This window comes from Malus domestica, chromosome 01 (genome assembly GCF_042453785.1).
Source record: "Malus domestica chromosome 01, GDT2T_hap1".
In the NCBI taxonomy this organism is placed as follows: domain Eukaryota; kingdom Viridiplantae; phylum Streptophyta; class Magnoliopsida; order Rosales; family Rosaceae; genus Malus; species Malus domestica.
The window spans coordinates 25,292,090-25,313,589 of NC_091661.1; the positions used below are offsets into that span (position 1 = coordinate 25,292,090).

Consider the following 21,500-nt stretch of genomic DNA (forward strand, 5'->3'; position numbering starts at 1 on the left):
TCTTTTTTTTAATTAAAAATCAGCATAGTTAAATTTGATATTAGGTGGTTAGATACGTGTAAGAAATAAGCGAAGAGACATAAAAAACTTCAAATTGGGGACATCAAACCCTAAGTCATCTATCACCTACTTTAAAATTAGTTTGACAACAGCCACTTAGTATTACGGTATAGTGATATTCCTCTTTACTTGTAAGTGAAAAGTTTTAAGTTCGATTCTCCCCAAAGGCGAACTTGAATTACATTATTGCTAACTCATTGTGAGGCTTAATCCACTCTTCCACTTTTTTAGTGTAGATAATATCGTTTGTTTAAAAATTAGTTAGACAACATAATTGAGTTTAGTTTTTTTTTTCTTAATTAACATGATACCTAATTTTATAAAGGAAAACTAATGAAAATGGCTTGAAAACTTTGAGTTTTAATGATAAGGACAAAATAAAGGGTAAAATGAATAGTACCAGAATTGACTTTTTAGTGTAAAAATGTGGTTTTTCGTTAAAGTAAACAGTACCGGGTGCTTTTCGTTAAAGTTCCCATTTTATAATACCAATTTGGAGTCTTTTTGTAAGTACCAATTATGTTTTGGGCCGAAAAGGAACTAACCCAAAAAAAAGCACTTTCAAGAAGGTGGTAGAAGCTGATGGAACTCTCTGGTTCTTTTTTGTTTTATCCCTTCTGGATAGCTGCAGAACTTTCTGTAGTTCTCAGAGAAACCTTCTGTGCCGTCCTATATATATACAAGTCACTCCGGTACCCACCCCATCAGATAGAATCATCCAAAGAAATATAAGCAAAGATCTCTCACTCAAATCCTTCGAATTCACACCCAGCAAAAACCCAACTCTAATCCGGCATCTAATGGCTCTCAGTCTCTTTGGCGGACGACGAAACAACATCTTCGACCCCTTCTCTCTGGACATCTGGGACCCATTCGAGGGCTTCGGCCCTCTGGCCAACTTCCCCTCCTCCGCCCGTGAAACCACCGCCATCGCCAACACCCGCATCGACTGGAAGGAGACCCCGGAGGCTCACATCTTCAAGGGGGACCTGCCGGGGATCAAAAAGGAAGAGGTGAAAGTGGAGGTGGAGGACGGGAGGGTGTTGCAGATCAGCGGGGAGAGGAGCCGGGAGCAGGAGGAGAAGAACGACACGTGGCACAGGGTGGAGAGGAGCAGCGGCAAGTTTATGAGGAGGTTCAGGCTGCCGGAGAACGCGAAGCTTGATCAGGTGAAGGCGGCGATGGAGAACGGGGTGCTGACTGTAACTGTGCCGAAAGAGGTGAAGAGGCCTGATGTCAAGGCCATTGACATCTCCGGCTAAACTAAATTCGTATAACCTCGGCTACTTTTGGGTTTAATGTCATAATTATGTTGATCATGGTTTGTTGACATTGTTGTGTGTCGGCTCCTGCTTTTTGTTCTTGTATTTCAGTCTCTGTGTCAATTTTCATGTATGGTTTCTGCTTGTGAAATATTATAAACCTTAATAAGGGTTTTGAGTACACTTATTTTAATTCAATCAATTCAAATTTTCAACTCATAATTTCAATTTAAAACAATTACAAAATTATCTATCCTACCGGGATGATTTGAGATGCAATAATTGGACTGAGGTCCGACCATCCTCCACATGAACCTTCACTATCTCCTTCCGGAGCCCCGGCGCGTCCGCTTTGAACACGTGCGGCGTCGGCGTCTCCCGAATGGGTTCGGAATCACCCAGATTATTTCAGAATCTTCTAATCAATAATGCAATTTTGGATTTTGTATTTTCGGATAAGGACCGTTTGAATTTGGGCGAATTCGCGAAAAAATCTTTAAAATTTTAGTTTTTAATGAAAATGATAAAATAAAGAAGTAAGTGAATAGTATTAAGAATGATTATTTAGGTTAAAAATATTTTTAACGTTAAAAGTAGATCGTAAGTTAAAAATATATTTGACGTTAAAAGTAGACAGTAGGTTAAAAATATTTTTAACGTTAAAAATAAATCGTAAGTTAAAAATATATTTAACGTTAAAAGTAGACAGTAGTTTAAAAATATTTTTAAACAGTAGGTTAAAAATATTTTTAACGTTAAAAATAAATCGTAAGTTAAAAATATATTTAACGTTAAAAGTAGACAGTAGGTTAAAAATATTTTTAACGTTAAAAATAAATAGTATTATAAATGTTTCACTAAGAATTTTTTTATTAAATCAGTGATTGGATTTCTACGGAGTTTGATTGCGCCGCACGTTCTCCATTTTCATCCTCTACGTTTTGGCGAACATCGTAAAATTAAAAAGCCCATGGACTCAAGTAAGGCCCAATGGCTCGAGCCTATGCTCACTTAGCTCGTTTTATTGAAAGTGCGACATGCGACCATTATCTAACTAACAAATATTAAACTTAATGTAGACGTTATGTACAAACTAAAAGAAAATAATGAATTTACAATGATTCTTGACCGCTGCTATCGCTGTTTTCCGAATCATATTCAACATCGAGTGCAGCGACTTTCGAAGCACTAATTCTCGACGAAGTGGATCGAATTTTGTAGAGCAAATTCGAATGCGCACTAGCGACCATAGCGCCCTGTTTTCCTTCCTCTTCCTCTTTCTTTAGGTCACCGGGGGGCAAGAAGCAGTCCATGGACAAACCCTTTATGTTAAAATCGACCTCCTCAATTTCCCAAGCCTCCTCCATTCGCGTTCTCGAATGGCCTTCCGTGCTGTCACCAAACCTAAACAACGATGCACATGTCTTGCCCCCGTGCGCGATGCTGATGCCTTCGACGTTCCGGTAGTCTTGGACGTGGGACTCCATTGTGGTCTCCCAACAAATGCCGTGGTCGTTGCCGGCGGATTTGATTCGGAGGAGGTGGGAGTCCTCTAGTTGGACTAGGAGGCCGGTTTTTTGGCTGAAGTAGCCCCAAACCGTGTGCCTTATTATCTCAACGTTGGTGCTGCTTCTTGCTTTTAGGGTTGAGGGTTCGGCTTCTAATTTTAGTGTGAAGCAGTCTTCTTCCTTGATCGCTTTCTCTCCAATGCAAATTGAGTTGCTGAATAAGTTGGCTGTTGACCTCGGATCAAGACCCTGTTGAGTACAGAATGTAGTATCAATATTTGTGCATTAAGGTTTTTTTTCTTTTCAAACTAACGATATTATCTACCGTAAAAAGTGAGGAAGTGGGTTAAGCTTTACAATAAGCTAAGAATAACATAGTTCAATTTTGCCTTTGTGTAAATCAAATCTAAGATCTCTTACTTACAAGTAGAAAGAAATATCACTAACCGTATAATTAAGTGGCTTATGCATTACGGTATTTTTTTTAAATGGACAATTGGTGGAAATTCATGATTATCGACCCTTTTTGGGGGTCGGAAAGACTCATATAGGCATTTTCAATCTTCCTCTAGCTACTAGTTTGGTTTCCACACCAGAAGCGGGTTTCGAACCCGAGACCTCCACACAATTTTTGTAGTTTTCTAAGAAAATCTCGCAATTCGTCATTTACCACTGGGTTAACAACTCGTGATTTATGCATTAAGGTATTTAATTGTGTTTTTTTTTTATTAAAAAAATTGAACTTTTTCAAAACAAGCAAAGAAAAATAAAGCTAGCTAGGTATTGAAAGTGCCGAGAAACGTGCAGTTTTGGCCCACATGAAAGTGGGCCATAGATTTATAGTTGAGAATAGTTTGATGGGGACATACCAACTTAGAAGTCAGGGCTTCCTATGGGCAAAGTCAAAAGAAACCAAAAGAGAATAAAAGAAAAAAGTCCTCAAACACCCTCTTTGGCTAAACTTAATGAACTATGAGCACTTATACGCGGCTAGACACACATACATCAACCAGCGACAATAATTTCATTAGATATCTCGTTAAAGTGTATATATAATTGATTATCGTTGATGCATTGTGAGACGTTTCAAAAATTTTAACGGATGACAATCATTAAAGCATAAATCGTGATTATAAATTTTTCTGTAACTCTGTTATCTTGATCGAACGGTGAATACAAAGGCATAACACCAAAAAAACACCCGGAAAGGAAGGAGAGGTGGAAGGAATTAGTACCTGAAGGAGACGCCGGAGAGGGCGAGGCGGGCCTCGAGAGGCATGCGAGTGGTGCCATGGTGTTTGGCGCCAAGCCACCTTTCCATCACTCCCTGCACTGATCTTGCAACCAGACACTACCAATTCCAAGCACCAAAGTTCTGGTCTCTTCTGCCACAGCACAAACCCACCCATCTCACCGCCGCCGCCCACTGATCTCAACAAGCTCTTCACCTTCAACTTGTTATTGCCACCATTCAAGCTCCTCTCTCCAGTACAAAACTCTGACGCCGTCATCTTCACCTTTCCCATTGCGTACATGCTGTCCACTGAATTCAAAGCCTTCTCTCCTCCAACTGCTGCTATGTATTGCTTGACTATGTACTTAGCCATTGAAACTTCCTACAAATCATAAAACACAAAATTATTAAGGAAACTTCATATGTGACCAAAAGTTATATGTCAAACGTAACTTTCATGGGACTTGACGTCAAATTCCTTAACGTTTATCTTGTCATACTAGGAATCTGGACCACTGATCGTATTCGTTCTTGTCAGATTGGGTGGTCCAAATTCTAGTCTAACAACATAAGCATTAATGTAGTGCATAGTCTGATAAGAGAACGTTGTCATACTATTATTTTGAACAATGAAGTAAAAATTACTTACAATTGGTTGATCTTTAATGGAGCGGCTGATGGGTTGGTGATCTTTTGGAATTGGTAAGGGAATGAGAGGGGCTCCAATGACTCCAAGCAAGAGCTGGACTTCGGCGTTTTTGCTTCCAAAAACCGCGTTGGCTGACTGTGATTGGTCGCTGTTTGAGGGTTTCATCCAAGACTTCATGTTATGCCATGAAGTGGTGGCGTTCTTGTGATTACCTGAAACATACATCTCTTCTGGGATTGGGACCTCAAGGACTGTTTCAAGCCCATCTTCGCAGTCCAGATTGGGACAAAGCTTCCTCATGACGATGACAAGAAGGATCAGAGCAGATTGAGTGGCAAAAGAGAGTTTAGGAGGAGGGAGGAGGGAGGAGGGGCGTGGGATTGGTGGAGAGAGCTATTCTATGTAGGACTAGGAATACTAAGAGCTATTGAGGTGGTTGCGAGTTGAGTCTTGGATTCAAAGGGAGGAAGTAGGGAGGGGTCTTTGCACTCTGCAGCTGTTAAACATTACCAACCCACCAATGGCTCTCACTCTAACGTGGTTTGCGTTGTCTATGTCGTGTTTGCACGCTCCTCTCTCTCTCTCTCTCTCTCTCTCTCTCTCTCAAACTTGGTTTATTCTTATTTTATAATTGAGGTAGATTGGCATCCAAGGAATAAACTTCTCATCTGAACTCAAAGAGTATGTTGAATTAAAAAAGGGATAAAAGAAAAGTAGTGTTAAAGCTATTAATTAAAGGTAGACTTATTGCTTTGTGTGACCTTGATTTCAACTACCAACCAGGACCGTTTAGGGTTGTAGGAGTTGGATTACGATGACTTTTCGACAGTTAAAGTAAAACTTAAATTAAAGCAATAAGTATTTTTTGTCAATATGAAAGCAAGAAGCTCAAGGATCTTATGAATAAAGAATGGGAAAACAAAGAGATCATGGAACTTAATAATCAATATGGACCTACTTGATCAAATTTCTGATTTTTAGGAATGGAAAATAAGGACTTGGTTGATCCAATTCTTGATTTAGAGAAAAATATCGTTGTATAAAGAAATTATGGATTGTAAAGTCGTATTAATACAATAAATATTGGAAAAAATGGAGAATTGAAAATAGAATTTGAGGTGTAAAAGTAAATGCAGTCTTAATCACTTGAACTCTAAGCTTCTTCCAAAATTTATATATTTTTATATTCTCCAAAATAGGATGTAGATGATTCTCTCGTACATTCCTAGTAAATAAACATCTCATAAACCTATACTTGATACTCACTCTTTTATCATTGCGATATATATGTTGGATTGACGGCATACAGTAAAACAAAGCTCATTCACAATACACCCAAAAAGAAAGGAAAGAGAAGAAGAGAAAAAGATAAAGTAAAAGAGGTATATAACTGTGGCATGTGTTGAATATAAGTTTCATATCCGAGAATTAAGAAAATAAAGTATAACATATAAATGTATGATTTCACTTTTAATGACACCAAATTCTTTTATGATAAAATCTAACATTTAACAATAATGATTAAGTTAGAATAATATTTGTATCATCAGGAGTGGATCAATGATCCGTTCCTCTGAATATCTTACAGCATCCACATTGCCAGCTTTAACCGCAGCATATAATCTGACCCTAAAGCTTTTTACCCATTAAAACGGACAAGAATATAATCATAACCATCATCATTGGATGATGCTGCCGGAGAATGCGACTGACATTTTTATTGAGTTGACACTCAATCTAATTTTCTCTCTATTTCAATATTTTTGCTGTTGTTGAAGAGATTTTTCAATGTGACCGTCATACAAAGTGGTACATCATGTGTCTTTTTATAAATAATGAGTTATGTGTGTTAAAATGTTAATAACTTAAAAATTAAAAAATTTCACACTTGCATAAAATCATGTTGTATATCATCCGTATTACCATCACAACTAAAAATTTCTCCTGCTGCTGCATTGCATTAGCTGTATCTGTACGTGCTTAATTATTTTTGTTTATTTTTTTAGTGAATTATTTTGCTTTGTTTAGCTAATTAAGCAATTTGTCTTTAGCAAAACAAGAAACTGGAGGATACAAAGCTCCTGGATTAAAACCCTAAATTAACTGAGTCGGTGTTGTGGGGTTGCGACACGTGTTGCTCTGCTCTCAATCATGTCCAGCACGTTCGTATGAAATCTTGAAAATATTATTGTTTTTTTTTTATTTATTTGGATTAACTCTTATAATCCCTTGGAGTGGCGACGAGGTAACTATGTCTTCTTGTTACAAAAAAAATGTATTGTTGTTGCAAACATTCCAAGGGAGTTGAGAGAAGTGATCTATCAAGATATGTAACGTTGTCTTGTATTGTTGTTAGCGATATTCATATTTAACCAACAATACAAAAACATAAACACAAAAAAAGCATAAGGCATTTGCTAGACTCTTATATATTAGCATATGAGTTTATTATCTGATCCAAATAATTAACCATTCTCTTAAAGCACTAGTCTTTCATACATATTTTATGCTTAGGGTAGTGCTAGGGAATGTAGGACGTATATTTGAATGCACACTCAGGTCAACCACGGAATGGGGGTGGGGGCGGGCATCATTCTACTAAGATAAACACTATCGAGTAGTACCTTTTAATGAGAGATATGAACAAGAAGCTTCAAGAAAACTAGTGTGACTATCTATTTATATCATATTTGATAAATCATATGATGTGATTGTTGATAATTGAATTAGTACTTAAGTGCTGATTAACGTAGGTATCAAATTTAGCATTCAAAAATGTTGATGCACAAAACCGGAGGTCTTGGAACAACGTAAATCCGACCGTGAATCTGCATGTAATGTAAATAACACAATATGTATCGTGGTTCACCCCAAGGTTTGGGCTACGTCCACACTGAATATGTATTTATCTGAGGGAGAGAGAGAGAATGAGCTCTGTAATGTGAGAGCTTTGAGAGGATGAAGGAGCCTTAAGAAATGGCCTCCCCTAATTGTGAGGGTGAGGGGTCCTTTTATAGAATAAGGACTCCTCACTTATTACATATTTGCCCCTTCCTTTATCACATAATTACATTTAAGTCCCCCGAGTATTTATACGAGGTCTAAATACGAGGCCCTAAATATGGTATAAACAGTAGTCCCCTAAGTCTTCAGTCAAAAGAGTCTTTTGGCTGGAGACTTGAAATTCAATCCATGTGTGGGCCGAAGTAACTAGATGTTGTCTTGAACTGATGCTCGATATGAGGCTGTGCTCAATCTGAAATGATACTCAACTAGAAGTAGCACACGCTGCAGGGCTGCGAGGCTAGTGGCTTATGTTGCCTTGGTTGGCTCGGCTTGTGGCATTTGACGGTGAGGGAGTCCCTTTTATAGAATAAGGGCTCGCTCCTCAATACATGAATGATGGGTTAGAGTTGATGCTCGCGGCGAGGCGGTTGCTCAGTAGGCGGCGATGCTCTCTAATGGTGGTGAGTGAGTCCCTTTTATAGAATAAAGGCTCGCTCCTCAATACATAAGTGATGGGCTAAAGTTCCCCAAGTATTTTGTATTTTTCATGAGGCCCAGTTGAGGCCCAATATATGGTACATAATGTAGTCCCCCAAGTCTTCGGTCAATAGAGTCTGTTGGCTGGAGACTTCAAATTGAATCCATGTATGGGCCGAAGTGGCGGTTGTTCAGATGCCGTATTTGTATACCCTGCACTGAAGCTTTGCAGGTGAAGCTTTGCAAGTGAAGCTTTGTAGCTAGAGCTCTGTAAATGAAGCTTTCGAAGCTGGAGTTTTTGTAAATGAAGCTTTTGGCGCTAGAGCTCTGTAAATGAATCTTTTGAAGTTGTTTGACATGAGTGATGCTCATGAATGTTAACATGAGTAATGCTCATGAATGTTGACATGAACGATGGTCATGAATGTTTATGTATGATTGTTTATGTATGATTGTCATGATTGATGCACATGAATGTTTATGTATGAATGACATGAGTAATGCTCATGTATAATTTGAAGTACTGGGCGTACTTTTGATCACCTGGTTGATGGCATGAAGGGGAGTACGGGTTGTACATTTCATCACCTGGTTGGTGGCATGAATGGCTAGTTGCCAAATGATTTTAGAGTACGGGTTGTACATTTCATCACCTGGTTGGTGGCATAAATGGCTAGTTGCCAAATGATATTAGAGTACGGGTTGTACATTTCATCACCTGGTTGGTGGTAATAGCGACAGGTTGCCGAATAATTGTGGAGTACTAGGCGTACTTTTGATCGCCTGGTTAGAGCTATTTTGGGCTTATGGGCCTTCGCTCTCCACACAACATTCCAGCCCATTTATTTTGGGCTTTGCCCTTTTTTTTTTTACCCTCTAATGGGGTTTATACATATCACCCTCTGATGGGGTTTATACAGATGTCTCCGAAAGATAATAAAAATAAATTACATCATTCGGGTGGGGTGTTTATTCCTTGCTTTTGCAGTGTTTTCCTGCTTTTGCTTTCTGCTTGGTCCACGAGTCCCCCACGATTATCCCTGGTCTTCCGCAATTATATCCGTCCACTCATGTTCTATGACCTTTGGAGACCATTTGACTTTAAGCTTTTACTTGCCATTCCTTGCTTTTCTCTAGAATGACAGCTACTTGGACAGACACCAACCTTTTGCTTTTATCTCTCTACTCCAAATTTATTACATCCACTTTCTCTGGTAGGATAACATCCTCCATGAAGCCCTCAATCATCTCATCCACTTTCTCCCTCTGCTTTTCAGTCTCTCTCTTCCTTCAAATTTCAAAAAAGCATTGATAAAGCTTATGAGGCCTGGGCCCGGTTTTACACTAGCACATGGTGGGACTGGGGGAAGACATAGACCACTCCACATGACATTGCGCTGGAGCCGAGTTGCTTGTCTAAAATCCAGACCGAAAACTGCACCAAGCTTGGGCGGAGAAGTCCCAAAGCAGTCCTCCAGCTCGAGACTAATCAAACAGACCAACTGATTCCCGCGATCTGAGACGAGCAGCGTGCACTGATCAGTAGCGAAAACTAGCTCAGTATCTGGTGAAACCCAGGCTTCAACGAGAACCCTCCCGCAATCGTGCTCACACTTGAAGCGCTCATCACAGTTGAAAACCCGTTGAACAGCTATCTTATCAGCCCCTTGCTGCCGAGCTTATCCTTAATACCAGCAACAATTGAGGTCTTGCTGCCGAGTTGAAAACCCAGCCGCCATTGTTTCCGGTAGGATTGATCGATTCGAAGACGAATTACGGCGAGGTTTTTGTCTCCGGGAATAAAAGGGACTCCTTGTGGTGTGGAGCTCGTACGTAGTCTCTGGGAAAATCGCCAAGACTCCATCTTGCTCCTCTAGTCGCTGCCAGAGCTCCCCTCCTGATCATGTCGCGGATTCTGCCCATCCCAGGTAATAGATTATTCCAATCTGGCGTCGTGTTCGATATCAAAGGGTATGCAAGGTAAGGCAACAAAGTGGCGTTGTGTTCGAGATCAAAGGAATTGCAGAGACGGAGGAGATGGGATCGATGAGCGACGACGGATCTTTAGATTGATCGTTGAGAGCGCGGTAGATTTGCCAGAGAAGGAGACGCACGGTGTCTTCCAGGCTTCATCCTCGTACAGAGTCCCTACCGTTTCTCGCTGATCCGCTACTCTCCTGCCCGTTCTCAATTTTTTGAAACCTTCATATTTCCATATAAGAACTGAGGCTACAACCATAGTAGATAAGATCCATATTGCACAAATAAGGTCGGGATCAGGAGCTTTTCAACTGAAGAGGAAAAGCTCTCTTCTTTGTGGTGGTGGTGGTTGACACCGACATCGAGCGCTTCGTGGACAACTGGGTTTCTCCGACCGCCGCCAGAAGACGCGAACCGCCCACCACGTTGCTGCAACTAGAGAATGCCATATGTCTCTCTCGGAAAGAATCTCTCCGGTGGAATCTCCAGCGTCGTTGCTCAGTTGGTAGCAAGCAAAATTGCAAATGGAGAAATGAGAAGCTCCAAATGCAAGGAATTGGCGATCAGCCTTTATAAAACGAAGGCGTTTTGGTGAGGTTGTGCTCTGCGTTGAAATACTTTGGGTTTTTGCAGATTCTGTGATTTTGCAGATTCACGGCGGAGATGAAAAATTGAGAGAGAACCGACATAACTTTTTGTGTCGTTTCCCACAGACGGCGCCAAATGTTGATGCACAAAACCGGAGGTCTTGGAACAACGTAAATCCGACCGTGAATCTGCATGTAATGTAAATAACACAAGATGTATCGTGGTTCACCCCAAGGTTTGGGCTACGTCCACACTGAATATGTATTTATCTGAGGGAGAGAGAGAGAATGAGCTCTGTAATGTGAGAGCTTTGAGAGGATGAAGGAGCCTTAAGAAATGGTCTCCCCTAATTGTGAGGGTGAGGGGTCCTTTTATAGAATAAGGACTCCTCACTTATTACATATTTGCCCTTTTCTTTATCACATAATTACATTTAAGTCTCCCGAGTATTTATACGAGGTCTAAATACGAGACCCTAAATATGATATAAACAAAAAATATTTATTTATTTTTAGTACAACGATAGTTCTACTGCTAGACTAAGAAAGCGAAGGACTTCAACCCATAATTTGGTTTTTATTTCTCACTTCACCACTTGCTGCTACGGGTACTTCTAAATCAAATTATTAAGCCATTTGATTATTATGATTTTCCTGTCATTAAAATCTTTCTTTTTTTAAATTAAAAGCAATTTGATATATAAGAAAAACGAATAGAGAAAGAAGGAAATCTTGAAGTTTCAATGACTGAGACGCGGATTGAAAATTAGTTACAGAAATAAAGAAAGAAAAGTCTAAGGTTCACTTTCATGCTGGGCCACTTGATGAACTGAGAAACAAAAACCAATGTCTAAAAAATATTTAGATATTATCAAGAGACTAAGTAGGTCACCGAAATTTCTGATGAATTTTCAGGAGTTTTCATCTGACTGTATCTCATTGAACTCTCATATAATTTCCTTGAAATATACCATTTTTCCTAACTGGATTGGTGGAAAGTCTCAGGAAAAACACCATCTCGATAAGTTTCTTTGTATACAAGTAATGCAGCTGTCAGTGTTTACTTTTCTTTATACAAGCTGTTTTCAAGTTTGGAGGACGAGGCAAACTAATACAGGACCTATTGTGGGGGAGCAACTTGTATTATATGTGTATACCGTCGCTATGACATCTCGCATCAATGATAAAAGACACATTATATTATAATATTAGTACATAACACACGGTGACTGGTATGTTATGCCTTGAAAGTCCTTGCCATGGAATGCACTTACTATTAACTGTATAAACCCTAAACTTAGAAGCTCATATACATCGAATACAGGATCTCGGGTGCAGTTATAATAATCACTCAATGCAACTTATGAGCATAGCAGGCGTCACAACTCGCGCAGACCACCATAATAACAAACAAACAATTATTTCAATTTGTTTTCTTTTCCAATTTTTGGCACTAGGAAACTATGATTGATTCGTCCACTTAAAAATACAAAAACAAAGAGAATGAATTCCTTACCCGGCCTAAAGAATTGGAGATTATTTGGAGTGAGTTCCCACCGCGACACCCAGCACGAGCTGTGTCTGTGGCATATTAAGATGTCGATCGCCAATCACGGCACCTTCCATGCAGGAACTCGTGCATGGACCAAATATTATCTGTTTGTTTATGAATTTGACATCTCCAATGGAAAGTGCAGACAGCAGTCACCTCCCAGGGTGCTGACAATGTTCGTCTTTTCCATCTCATAACTTTGCTTTTTGGACCCCTAACCACGTGTCCCATGTTACCATATTATCCATTCCTAAATTCCATTTTTTTTTTTACATATTTTTATGGGATTCACGTATGTTTATGTATATTTGCTAGCAAACACATGACAAATCGAGAATCGAATTAGTTTTAACATCCGTGTGTTGATAAACGTTGTAGAAGCCAGAGATTGAAACAAGTTTAATGCTCATCCCGACATATATCAAAAGTTTTTCCAAAGTTTTTGGATATATGCTATTGGAAAGGATATGATTCATGATCGTAGAACATTATGTACAGGAACAAACACTCCTAAGGAATTGAGCTGCAAGCCTCTTAAATGTCTCGAAAACTTTAAGCAACGATGTCTCATGAGGCATGCCAAGTTTCTGTACGAGTATCCTTACCCAACTTTTTGTCAAACTTACCAAATTTCAGGGTCATTGATAGAAATATAAGCAGTAACCATTCAGCTTGAATGTCAAACCATATTATATGTGTTTGACCTTGCAGATGGTCAATCCCAATGGCCGATTGCTAGAACACGACTCGGTCTCAGCGAACACATTGCTTGCAGAGCCAAGGCAATTCAATAACCAAGTTTAAGTTGAAATGGCTCCTCGGAATCCCCGGTTATCAAACTTTTCACCCAGTTCCAATATCTTGCCTCCAGGAATTCAAAATTCTAACTTGCAGAATAAGAAATTTTCCCACTAGTTTTTTATGTTTGAGAATTTCTATTTTAACCCATGCTACCCAATAAAGAACCGGATTGGACGCAGACTCCAAATACGCCCCATGGTAGGAGGGAAACTTAGGTATGATTGTCTGACTAGAAAACTCTCATACCAATTATACTAACATGGGGTAGGTTGAGACCAAAATACAGAGAATCTCATGCTTTTAGAAGAGCATCCCTTCGGATGGCCTAATCCAAGTGCCCCTATACAGAAAAATCTTACCTGCTTATACAGCAATACTACACAGTGAAGCATCTGCCACAAATCTTATACATATAATTGGTTGTTTTTTTCTCTAATAAAGCATCTTCAGTTACGACAAGAAACTACTATGGTGATGCAAATTCAACTCAAGTTTTGACAATGGAAACATAAGTTACACAACCTGCTGAAGCTAAGGCTACTTAATATATAAACAAGTAGACAGAGAGAAACAGCTAACTCCAACGTAGTTTTCGGAGGCACGGGTACAAGGAAGGTACCATTGAGTGCTTGTTTGCTACCTCTCTATGACCACCGAAGTAAAATGCACAACCCTCTACACGAGGTTTTCATGAGGGCACATTGAAGTGAAACAGCCACGAGATGACAAACGCAAAGACCATACAAGCTAGTAAGAAGTTCAGGAAGCGGTGACCCTGCCAGAAGTTTCGGCTCTCTGGTGTCTGCACAGGGGCACCTGCTACTGCTGCTGCCAGTGCGGCTTCATCATGCCACTGCTCCGCCGACTCAGCTTCACTCAAACCAGATACATTACGTGCGGTTGATCCACATATCTCACAGGTTCTGCAATCATATATATTTAATCCGAAAGTTGAGCAATAATAACACAAACATAAAATTGTAAAGGATACCCCAAAGAAACATGTGAAGAACAACTCCTTTGTTTGGTTACAGGTTAAGCAATCTGAACTAAAGATTTGATATTGACTAGAAGATATTTCTAATTCTAAAGTCAGAGCTGAAGAAAGAAGCAGGTGCATAGGACACCTGTCATTCAGCATCCCTCCTGGGAGCTCTATGAAACTTTTTAGTTAGGGCACAGTTAGTAGCATGAAACGCCATTCCCTGTATTCATATAAGAAGGATTAGATTAGAAGTTATCACATATCTCATGCCACAACTGGAAACCTGATGTCCAGTTTTTTTAATAACACAATGAATTCATAATAAATGAATACATCAAATGGAACAACTTCTTACTACGGTGTGGTAAAAAGCACGCACATCTCCGTGCTCTATGCTTGGTTAGAGTCACAAAACCTGCGTGTAAGACTTGGATCTTACCCAAAACAATAACCTACATGTTCGATTTCCTATGGGAAAAACAAAAAAACAAAAAAAAACAAAAAAACCTATTTCGAATTTTGCATAAACGCACAAACATTTTAATCTTAATAACAAGGAACCAAATCAAGGAATAGATACAGCTAAGCTTTTTACGATAATGGTTTTAGGATGTCAGAAAAGTTCAACAAGAACCGAATGAGATTTTTACTTTAATATGAAATTTCAAATCTTTATCTTTTCTGGTATGTACTTATTTTTTACCATCTCAATCAGATTGATAATGGTTTCTGCCATAATTCCCTTTAAAAACATACCAAGCATAAAGAATCTATGAGGTCATCAGGATTTGATAAGCAGTGCACCTTACAACTCTGCATGAAAAGCTTGTCACTTATAGCAAGAACTTAATAGATGAAAGGAACAAAGTCGTGAATGAAAAAGTAGAATGCACTACCAAGCATAAAGAATCTATGAGGTCATAAGGATTCGATAAGCAATGCGCCTTACAACTCTGCATGAAAAGCATGCCAACTTATAGCAAGAACTTAATAGAAGAAAGGAACAAAGTCGTGAATGAGAAAGCAGACGCACTACGCAATCAATTTCTATTTCAGTTATTTTCCTTCCTTTTTCTTTTTGACACAAATAGAAGGACACCAGGCAATTTAAAGGTTTTTGTCTAATGGGAGTAGGAAAGGTAAAAAGAAATTCAACCTTCAGAAACCTTCAAAGTTAAAACATCACAAAATTCCGAAGAATTCAAGAGTAGGTTAATAATTTCGGAACATAACACGGAGCAAAACATTTGTGGTGCTTTTGACAAGACAAACCTACTTCATTCGGTGATCAATCTTCATAAGATGGCATCTTACAACAGTTTGAGCCGTCAAGTCGGAAAATTCGTAGTGGGTCAATATCAGAAAAAGGAAACTTGGTAAAAGCACATTATTATTTCCAAAACATCCATCATGAAGCTAAATGTATGTGGAAAACACATGTTCAATACAGGTTTACTGAGTCAAGTAATTTCAGTTAACAAATCATATCAAAAGAATGTGCAGAAAAAACAAATTATTTGACCTTTACAATGCACACATCACCAACCAGCTTGTCCAACCGGGATGGCGGAAAAAGCGTCGGAAAGGAGTGAGAGAAATGCAAAGTGCAGGCATTCCAACAAGGCAAGAATGGGAGAAGAATCATGCATGTGCACAGTTGGAATTCCATGCAGGACTGCGGGTGCTTTGGACTTTCGCTTTATTAAGCTTTATGCTCTTGATTTACACTAATATGCTTTTTCTTTAAAGCACCACACAAACTTATTCTAATTTAAGTTTGCATTATCATGTGCAAACTGAGTTAGGCGGGTTGGTCAGAACAGTGTGCTCCCCCTTCCAAATCCCTTCCCCGTAAATTAGCGTAGATTAGAATATAGCTTTAGCAAAAGTTTGCATTGTTAAGTTCTTCTCATTAAGTAAAACAATTTTTCCTGCATTATCCCCAAATTATACTTCATAATTACACAATCCTCAGAAAAACAACATAACAATTTAACCTAGCATTTCAACGAAATCACTGCTAACAGATAAAAGTAAATAAATTAACATCTGGGTAATTTCTAAAACACTGAAAGATTTAACCTTTGGATGTAAAAACAACTTACTTGTTACCCTTGATCTTGAACCAAGCCTCAGCACACTGCTTGTGGGCAGCAGCCAAATCAGCCTTACAAGAACACCCCAGCTCAATAGGAATCCCAGATTCATGATTCGTTGCATCCAAGCTCAGGTGACAAATCCTGCAATCCCTCTCCACTTTCGCCACGTGAATCTTCACCTCCTCCAGATCCACCTCCGCCGAACTCTCCGACGAAGATGATTCCCTCTCCACAATCTCAGACCCTGACTCACTGGAGCACCTCTTCTCCCCGTCCTCCGACCCCTCGGAGCCGGACTCAGGGTAGCTACGTCGACCCGTGGCGGCGCTGCTGCGTCCCACTTCCCCCTCCTCCACATCAACAACCACATGGGCTTTGTCTACGGCTGCCATTTGCAAAACCCAGAGAGAGAATCCTCATGTAATGGCTCTGTGCGGCCGAGATCATCAATGCCCACAGAGGTTGAAGAAGCTCTCAACCCAGCAGGAAGTGGGTTTCTTAGATTTTCAGCAACTGGGTTCGGTAGCAGTAGGTAACCCTCTCTCTCACCTCACTCCTCACTCTCGGTGTCAGCGACCAAAGTAAGATCTTTTATATAGGACAATGGAGATAAATAAACGCGCACACTATTAAAAACCCGAAATGTTTGCAGTGAGCAGCTGAAACATAATAACATATACAGCTTCCTAATTTGTGTCCCCCAAAACAGACGACTTTGACCCCTCGCTCCCTGCTGCTCTGCTTTTTTGGTTAAATTAACAGCATTAGTGTGTTGTTCGGTGATCATAAACAATAAATAACGTGCCACCACATTGCATATTTAACTTTGCCTTTTGGGTTTAACAAGTGATGAGGGAGATTAGTGTGTGTTTATTTGCTAATCTCTCTACTTAATCATTTCAGTTGAGAAGATAAAGGAGGAGGTTTTTTTTCTCTTTGCTTAATCATTGTAAATGAGAAGATAAGAGGAATAAGGTTCTTCCTTAAAGCAACTTATGTTAAAGCAACTTATGTGAAACGATGTATTATTACCGTGACGTTTTAATTTAATAGGAGAGAAGAAGTGATTGAGGTGACTTCAGAAAACTGTCGAGCAGAGAGCACCGAAGTTGCATGCATCAAAAGCAGATTTCACTGTATTCTTCACCCAAAGCTGCTTTTTTCAATCTGCTTCTGTTTCGCTTGCGCAACTGACATGAAGACCCCATTCTTTTCTTTGAGGACAATCCACTTTAACTTGTGGAAAGACAGACATGCCCATGTAGTTCTGATGTATAACTGATAACACTAGTTGTCTGAAGGGTATTATTGACTGTTCACAACATTAATTGATTGAGAAAAACATAGGCTAGCACTGTGCGCATGGAACAGCTGTTCCTTCATCATGCAATTTAGGGTAAGTTGAAAATTTTCTTTTTAACCTCATGTTTGCCAAAATCCTAAATTAAGCTTTTGGTCAAAATTAAAATATGTGGGGAGGGGGGGTGGGGGACACTGACAAATGAGTTGTCTGTGTAACGGGAAGTGATTATCTCTGGATTTCTCTCTTTAAAGCTCAGGGATTAAATGATCTGAGCCTTTGAAATTTGATCAAACGGCTAAAAACAGAGAAGTGAGTACAAACTTTTAAAAGTTATAATAATTTTTTACCGTTTGATCAAATTTTAAGGACCAGGATCACTTGATCCCTGCTTTGGAGGAAGAGATCCGGTATATTTCCTCCCAACAGGATTCTTTCCGGATCCTTTTGGTGAGGATTTTGGAAATTCGTAAATCATGTCCATTCATCGTATATTGTGCGGTCAGTTTTTATCAGGTACTATTTGTATTGAATTTTAAATAAAAATATTTAAAATAATTTCTGATCGCACGATGTATGATGAACAAATATGATTCATAGATCTCTGGGATCTTCACAAAGAGAATCTGACGAGGATCTGGATTCTATTTCCTCATCCTCTGAAAACCAAATTTAATGATTAAATATTTGAAAGAAAAAATATGGTGGGAATGTCTGACCATGTCATCTATAGAGCAATTTTGACAAAAAGATGAAACGGTTATATTTTGATCAAATCAGGCAGCGATTCCCATTTGCTCTTCCAATATTCACTACATGAGGGACATACTCTTAAATGGAGAATATGGGTCAAGCTTGAAGCTTGTTTTGAGTCTAAGATCGACTTTTGATCCTATTCAGCATGTTTATGAAGGGCCACGTATCCACTTGTTTTAGCCCCTTTTTATAAGGATCATAGACCTAACCAGGTAAGGTAAGCCCAAAATCTCTTCTTTATGGGAGATGATTTTCGGCACTTCTTCTGCAACCCCTGTTTATTTCTAATCTTTGAATTGAACAGATCAAATGAGAATTAAGGGAATTAAGGGACAAAAAGATATGAGCGTATAGTTAACAAAAGTAATGATTTTGATATTCCGTATAACGACTTTCACGCTCATTTTAACTTCTAGCACTCCCACCTGAATGTGAATAAACTCGAAAATAATCGATTTGGAGTGCCAAAGTTTTATCAATTATGTTTTCGGATTTGAGATAAAAGCACTTGTATAAAAGCATTTACTAGTCAACAGCTTCTTTGCTCATGACAAAAGGGGTAGAGAAGTACCTACATATATATCTTTGATGTAATGCCCTCTTAAACGAGATAAGTCAAAAGTGAAAAGCCTTCTAAATGAAACTGGAGACTTCAACTTAATCTGCTGTAAATTAACCGAAACACCCGGAAGACTGAGGAAGACCAGCCATGAGTTCTAGCTCAATCCCTCAACTTCAGTTGGCATTGCAAAAGTTTGTCTAGGCACCTGGGTTGATAGCACGTCCGTCATCATTCCCATCAACTTGTTTCTTCCTTCCTCAAAGCGCATATGGTCATTCATCGGAGTGTTTGCTGGCAACCCCATTTGCAAGGTAGTGGCAGCTGCTTGAAAGACTCTCTGGCTTGCTACGTGCTCTGGCATCCTTATCCCATTACTCTCAAGGCCACCCTTAATCCATGCAATCTTGTTCAAATCCGTAGCAATGGAGATTAATTCGTGGCTAGAGAAAGGGAGAGGCTCATCATACTCAACGAACTCAGGCCCCAACAACGAGCTTTGAGAATGCCCCTCAATTCGATCACAGCAACCGTGACCACAGCGTTGAGGAACCGTAGGCTCATTGCATGCACCTTCAAGGAAGTTGTCAAAGCCGAAATCTAGTTTAGTTATTGGGACCAAAGGGCCATGACTTGGGACTGTCCTTGACAACGATGAAGCATTTGCTGGAACACTTGGACGGTTATAAACACTAAATGCACTAACACGTGCCACTGGACAACAAATGGTGGACTGGAGAGTCGGATGGTCTCTTGGCTCGGCAATAAGAGTAGAATTGTGCTTTGATTCGGCAGCGCCAGAGCCCTCCTTTGCATGACTTCTTACATCGAACTGGTTTGGTCTATTTTCCATCAAGACCTCTCTTCCTTCATGAGTCTTGAATGAACTGATATTCCCAACTGACAGGGTTTCTTCTGAGGATGCATTTTTTCTGTCAAAGGTGTCATCTTCCATCATTTCCCCAGGTCCAGTATTAAACCTTCCTTTATCAAAGCACTTGCGCCTTAGTGTAGAATTCCAATGGTTCTTGATTCCGTTATCTGTTCTACCTGGAAGAAGCTTTGCAATTACTGCCCATTTGTTCCCATGGATAGCATGTGCTGAAACTATAATACGGTCTTCTTCCTCTGCATTAATTAAAGTTACACTGAGCAAACTTCAGAAAAAGCAATGAAGCAAATAAATATGCAACCTTAGACAGAAAGGTATGCCAGTATCAAACTCATTTAACATATTTCACAGAATGTAATGACAACCTTAGACAGAAAGGTATGCCAGTATTTAACTCATTTAACATATGCCAGACCCTGCGTAAAGCGGGAGCCTTGTGCACTGGGTACGACCTTTATATTTGATTCACTAACCTGAGGTCCTGAACCAGCGGCAACATTTTAGCAACAAGAGAACCAGCATGATACAAAATCTTAATGCAATTCCAAACAACATAAACCGAGGTTAACCCAAGGACATTTACCTTAATCAACCAATGATCCCTAGGGACTAATAAAATAGATGAACCACCTAATTAAAATGATTTGGTGCACCAACCCTACATGTACACAATATCCTTTAAAATGTATCACCAAATTGTGACCACAACTTCAAATACGTTCTTCCATCGTGGTGTTATAAATCATTCTGAACTTTCCAAATATTCAGTTGCATTCATTCCTTAAACATTGTCCAAAAGTTGCACATAAAGAAGAATCAAGAAAGCTGAGAATCCACATACATACAAAATCACAAATTAACAAACAGATAGATCACGACAAAAACGAGATATGTTAACATTATGGAAACAACATACTCGAGACTGAAAACCACACTAAGAAAAAGACCGCGCTAATTGGAGCGTCTATGTACACATTGGACAGTCCAAACACAATACCAGTTCCAACATCAACAAAATTCGAACAAATTTGTACCGTGCTAGACTAACTGCATATCTCTCAAGGTTCCATCTTTAATCTTGAAATCATATTCGACACTAACGAAATGCTTGGCTCCTCGATCAACACACTAGACTTACGATATACCAACATTAATCCCACCCCTTTTGTGTGCTACTTAGAACCATATCCAATGCCGACAATTTTTCGAAAAACGACATACTACATCTTTGATTAAACAAACAAGAAACCAAGAAGACACTTCCGACATATGTAACAAACAAGACAGTGACAAGAGTTCACAAACAGCTTCGAATTCGAAAAATCGACACTCGAAAATTCATAATTCCACTTGGTTAAGCACATCCTAATCGAATTTCAGTAACCGTCAAAATCCAAACACAACAAAACCAATCAAACACAAACAAAGAAAATATCAAAACGAAAGTGGCGGCGATAAATTACCAGAAAAGGGTTTACGCTTGACGCAGGGGTCAAGCTGATTACACCACCTCAGCCGGCACGACTTCCCAGACCGTCCGGGAATTCCTCGGGCGATCAGGCTCCAATTCCTCGCCCCGAAGTTGCTCACGAGCCGGCTCAGCACCGCGTCCTCCTCGGGCGACCACGGTCCCCTCACTTTCCCGTTGGGCACTGCGCCCTCGTTCAACTCGGCCTCGGTGCCGGGGCGGTCGTCGGCTTGTTTGGGGACGGCGCCGTTTGGGGCCGTCATTGGTGGTCGGTTCGGAGGCTTCGGTTGGTTTGTTTTTATGAGTACCTACCCAGCAGACCAAA

At 39.7% G+C, this 21,500-nt stretch overlaps 4 protein-coding genes across 5 annotated transcripts; 1 reads left to right on the forward strand and 3 right to left on the reverse strand.

Moving 5' to 3' along the window:
* The first annotated feature begins 596 nt into the window (after positions 1-596).
* Positions 597-1,503, forward strand: LOC103426503 (18.5 kDa class I heat shock protein-like). The gene has a single exon (XM_008364585.4). The coding sequence runs from the start codon at positions 861-863 to the stop codon at positions 1,320-1,322; it is 462 nt and encodes a 153-aa protein (XP_008362807.1). The 5' UTR covers positions 597-860; the 3' UTR covers positions 1,323-1,503.
* A 795-nt stretch (positions 1,504-2,298) lies between these two features.
* Positions 2,299-5,318, reverse strand: LOC103426504 (uncharacterized). The gene is made up of 3 exons (XM_008364586.4): positions 4,714-5,318; positions 4,066-4,446; positions 2,299-3,079 (listed from the first exon to the last, which is right to left on the reverse strand). The coding sequence occupies exons 1-3, from the start codon at positions 5,011-5,013 to the stop codon at positions 2,435-2,437; spliced, it is 1,326 nt and encodes a 441-aa protein (XP_008362808.1). The 5' UTR covers positions 5,014-5,318; the 3' UTR covers positions 2,299-2,434.
* Positions 5,319-13,509: 8,191 nt separating this feature from the next.
* LOC103444687 (uncharacterized) lies at positions 13,510-17,384 on the reverse strand. Of its 2 annotated transcripts, XM_070819274.1 has the most exons (3): positions 17,233-17,384; positions 16,207-16,938; positions 13,510-14,039 (listed from the first exon to the last, which is right to left on the reverse strand). In XM_070819274.1, the coding sequence occupies exons 2-3, from the start codon at positions 16,590-16,592 to the stop codon at positions 13,805-13,807; spliced, it is 621 nt and encodes a 206-aa protein (XP_070675375.1). In that variant the 5' UTR covers positions 16,593-16,938; positions 17,233-17,384; the 3' UTR covers positions 13,510-13,804. The 2 variants fall into 2 exon arrangements, with proteins under 2 accessions (XP_070675375.1, XP_008381867.1); XM_008383645.4 differs by lacking the exon at positions 17,233-17,384 and having other exon boundaries at positions 16,207-17,218.
* Positions 17,385-18,726: 1,342 nt separating this feature from the next.
* MYB1 (transcription factor MYB86-like) lies at positions 18,727-21,500 on the reverse strand. The gene is made up of 2 exons (NM_001301116.1): positions 21,171-21,500; positions 18,727-19,943 (listed from the first exon to the last, which is right to left on the reverse strand). The coding sequence occupies exons 1-2, from the start codon at positions 21,436-21,438 to the stop codon at positions 18,973-18,975; spliced, it is 1,239 nt and encodes a 412-aa protein (NP_001288045.1). The 5' UTR covers positions 21,439-21,500; the 3' UTR covers positions 18,727-18,972.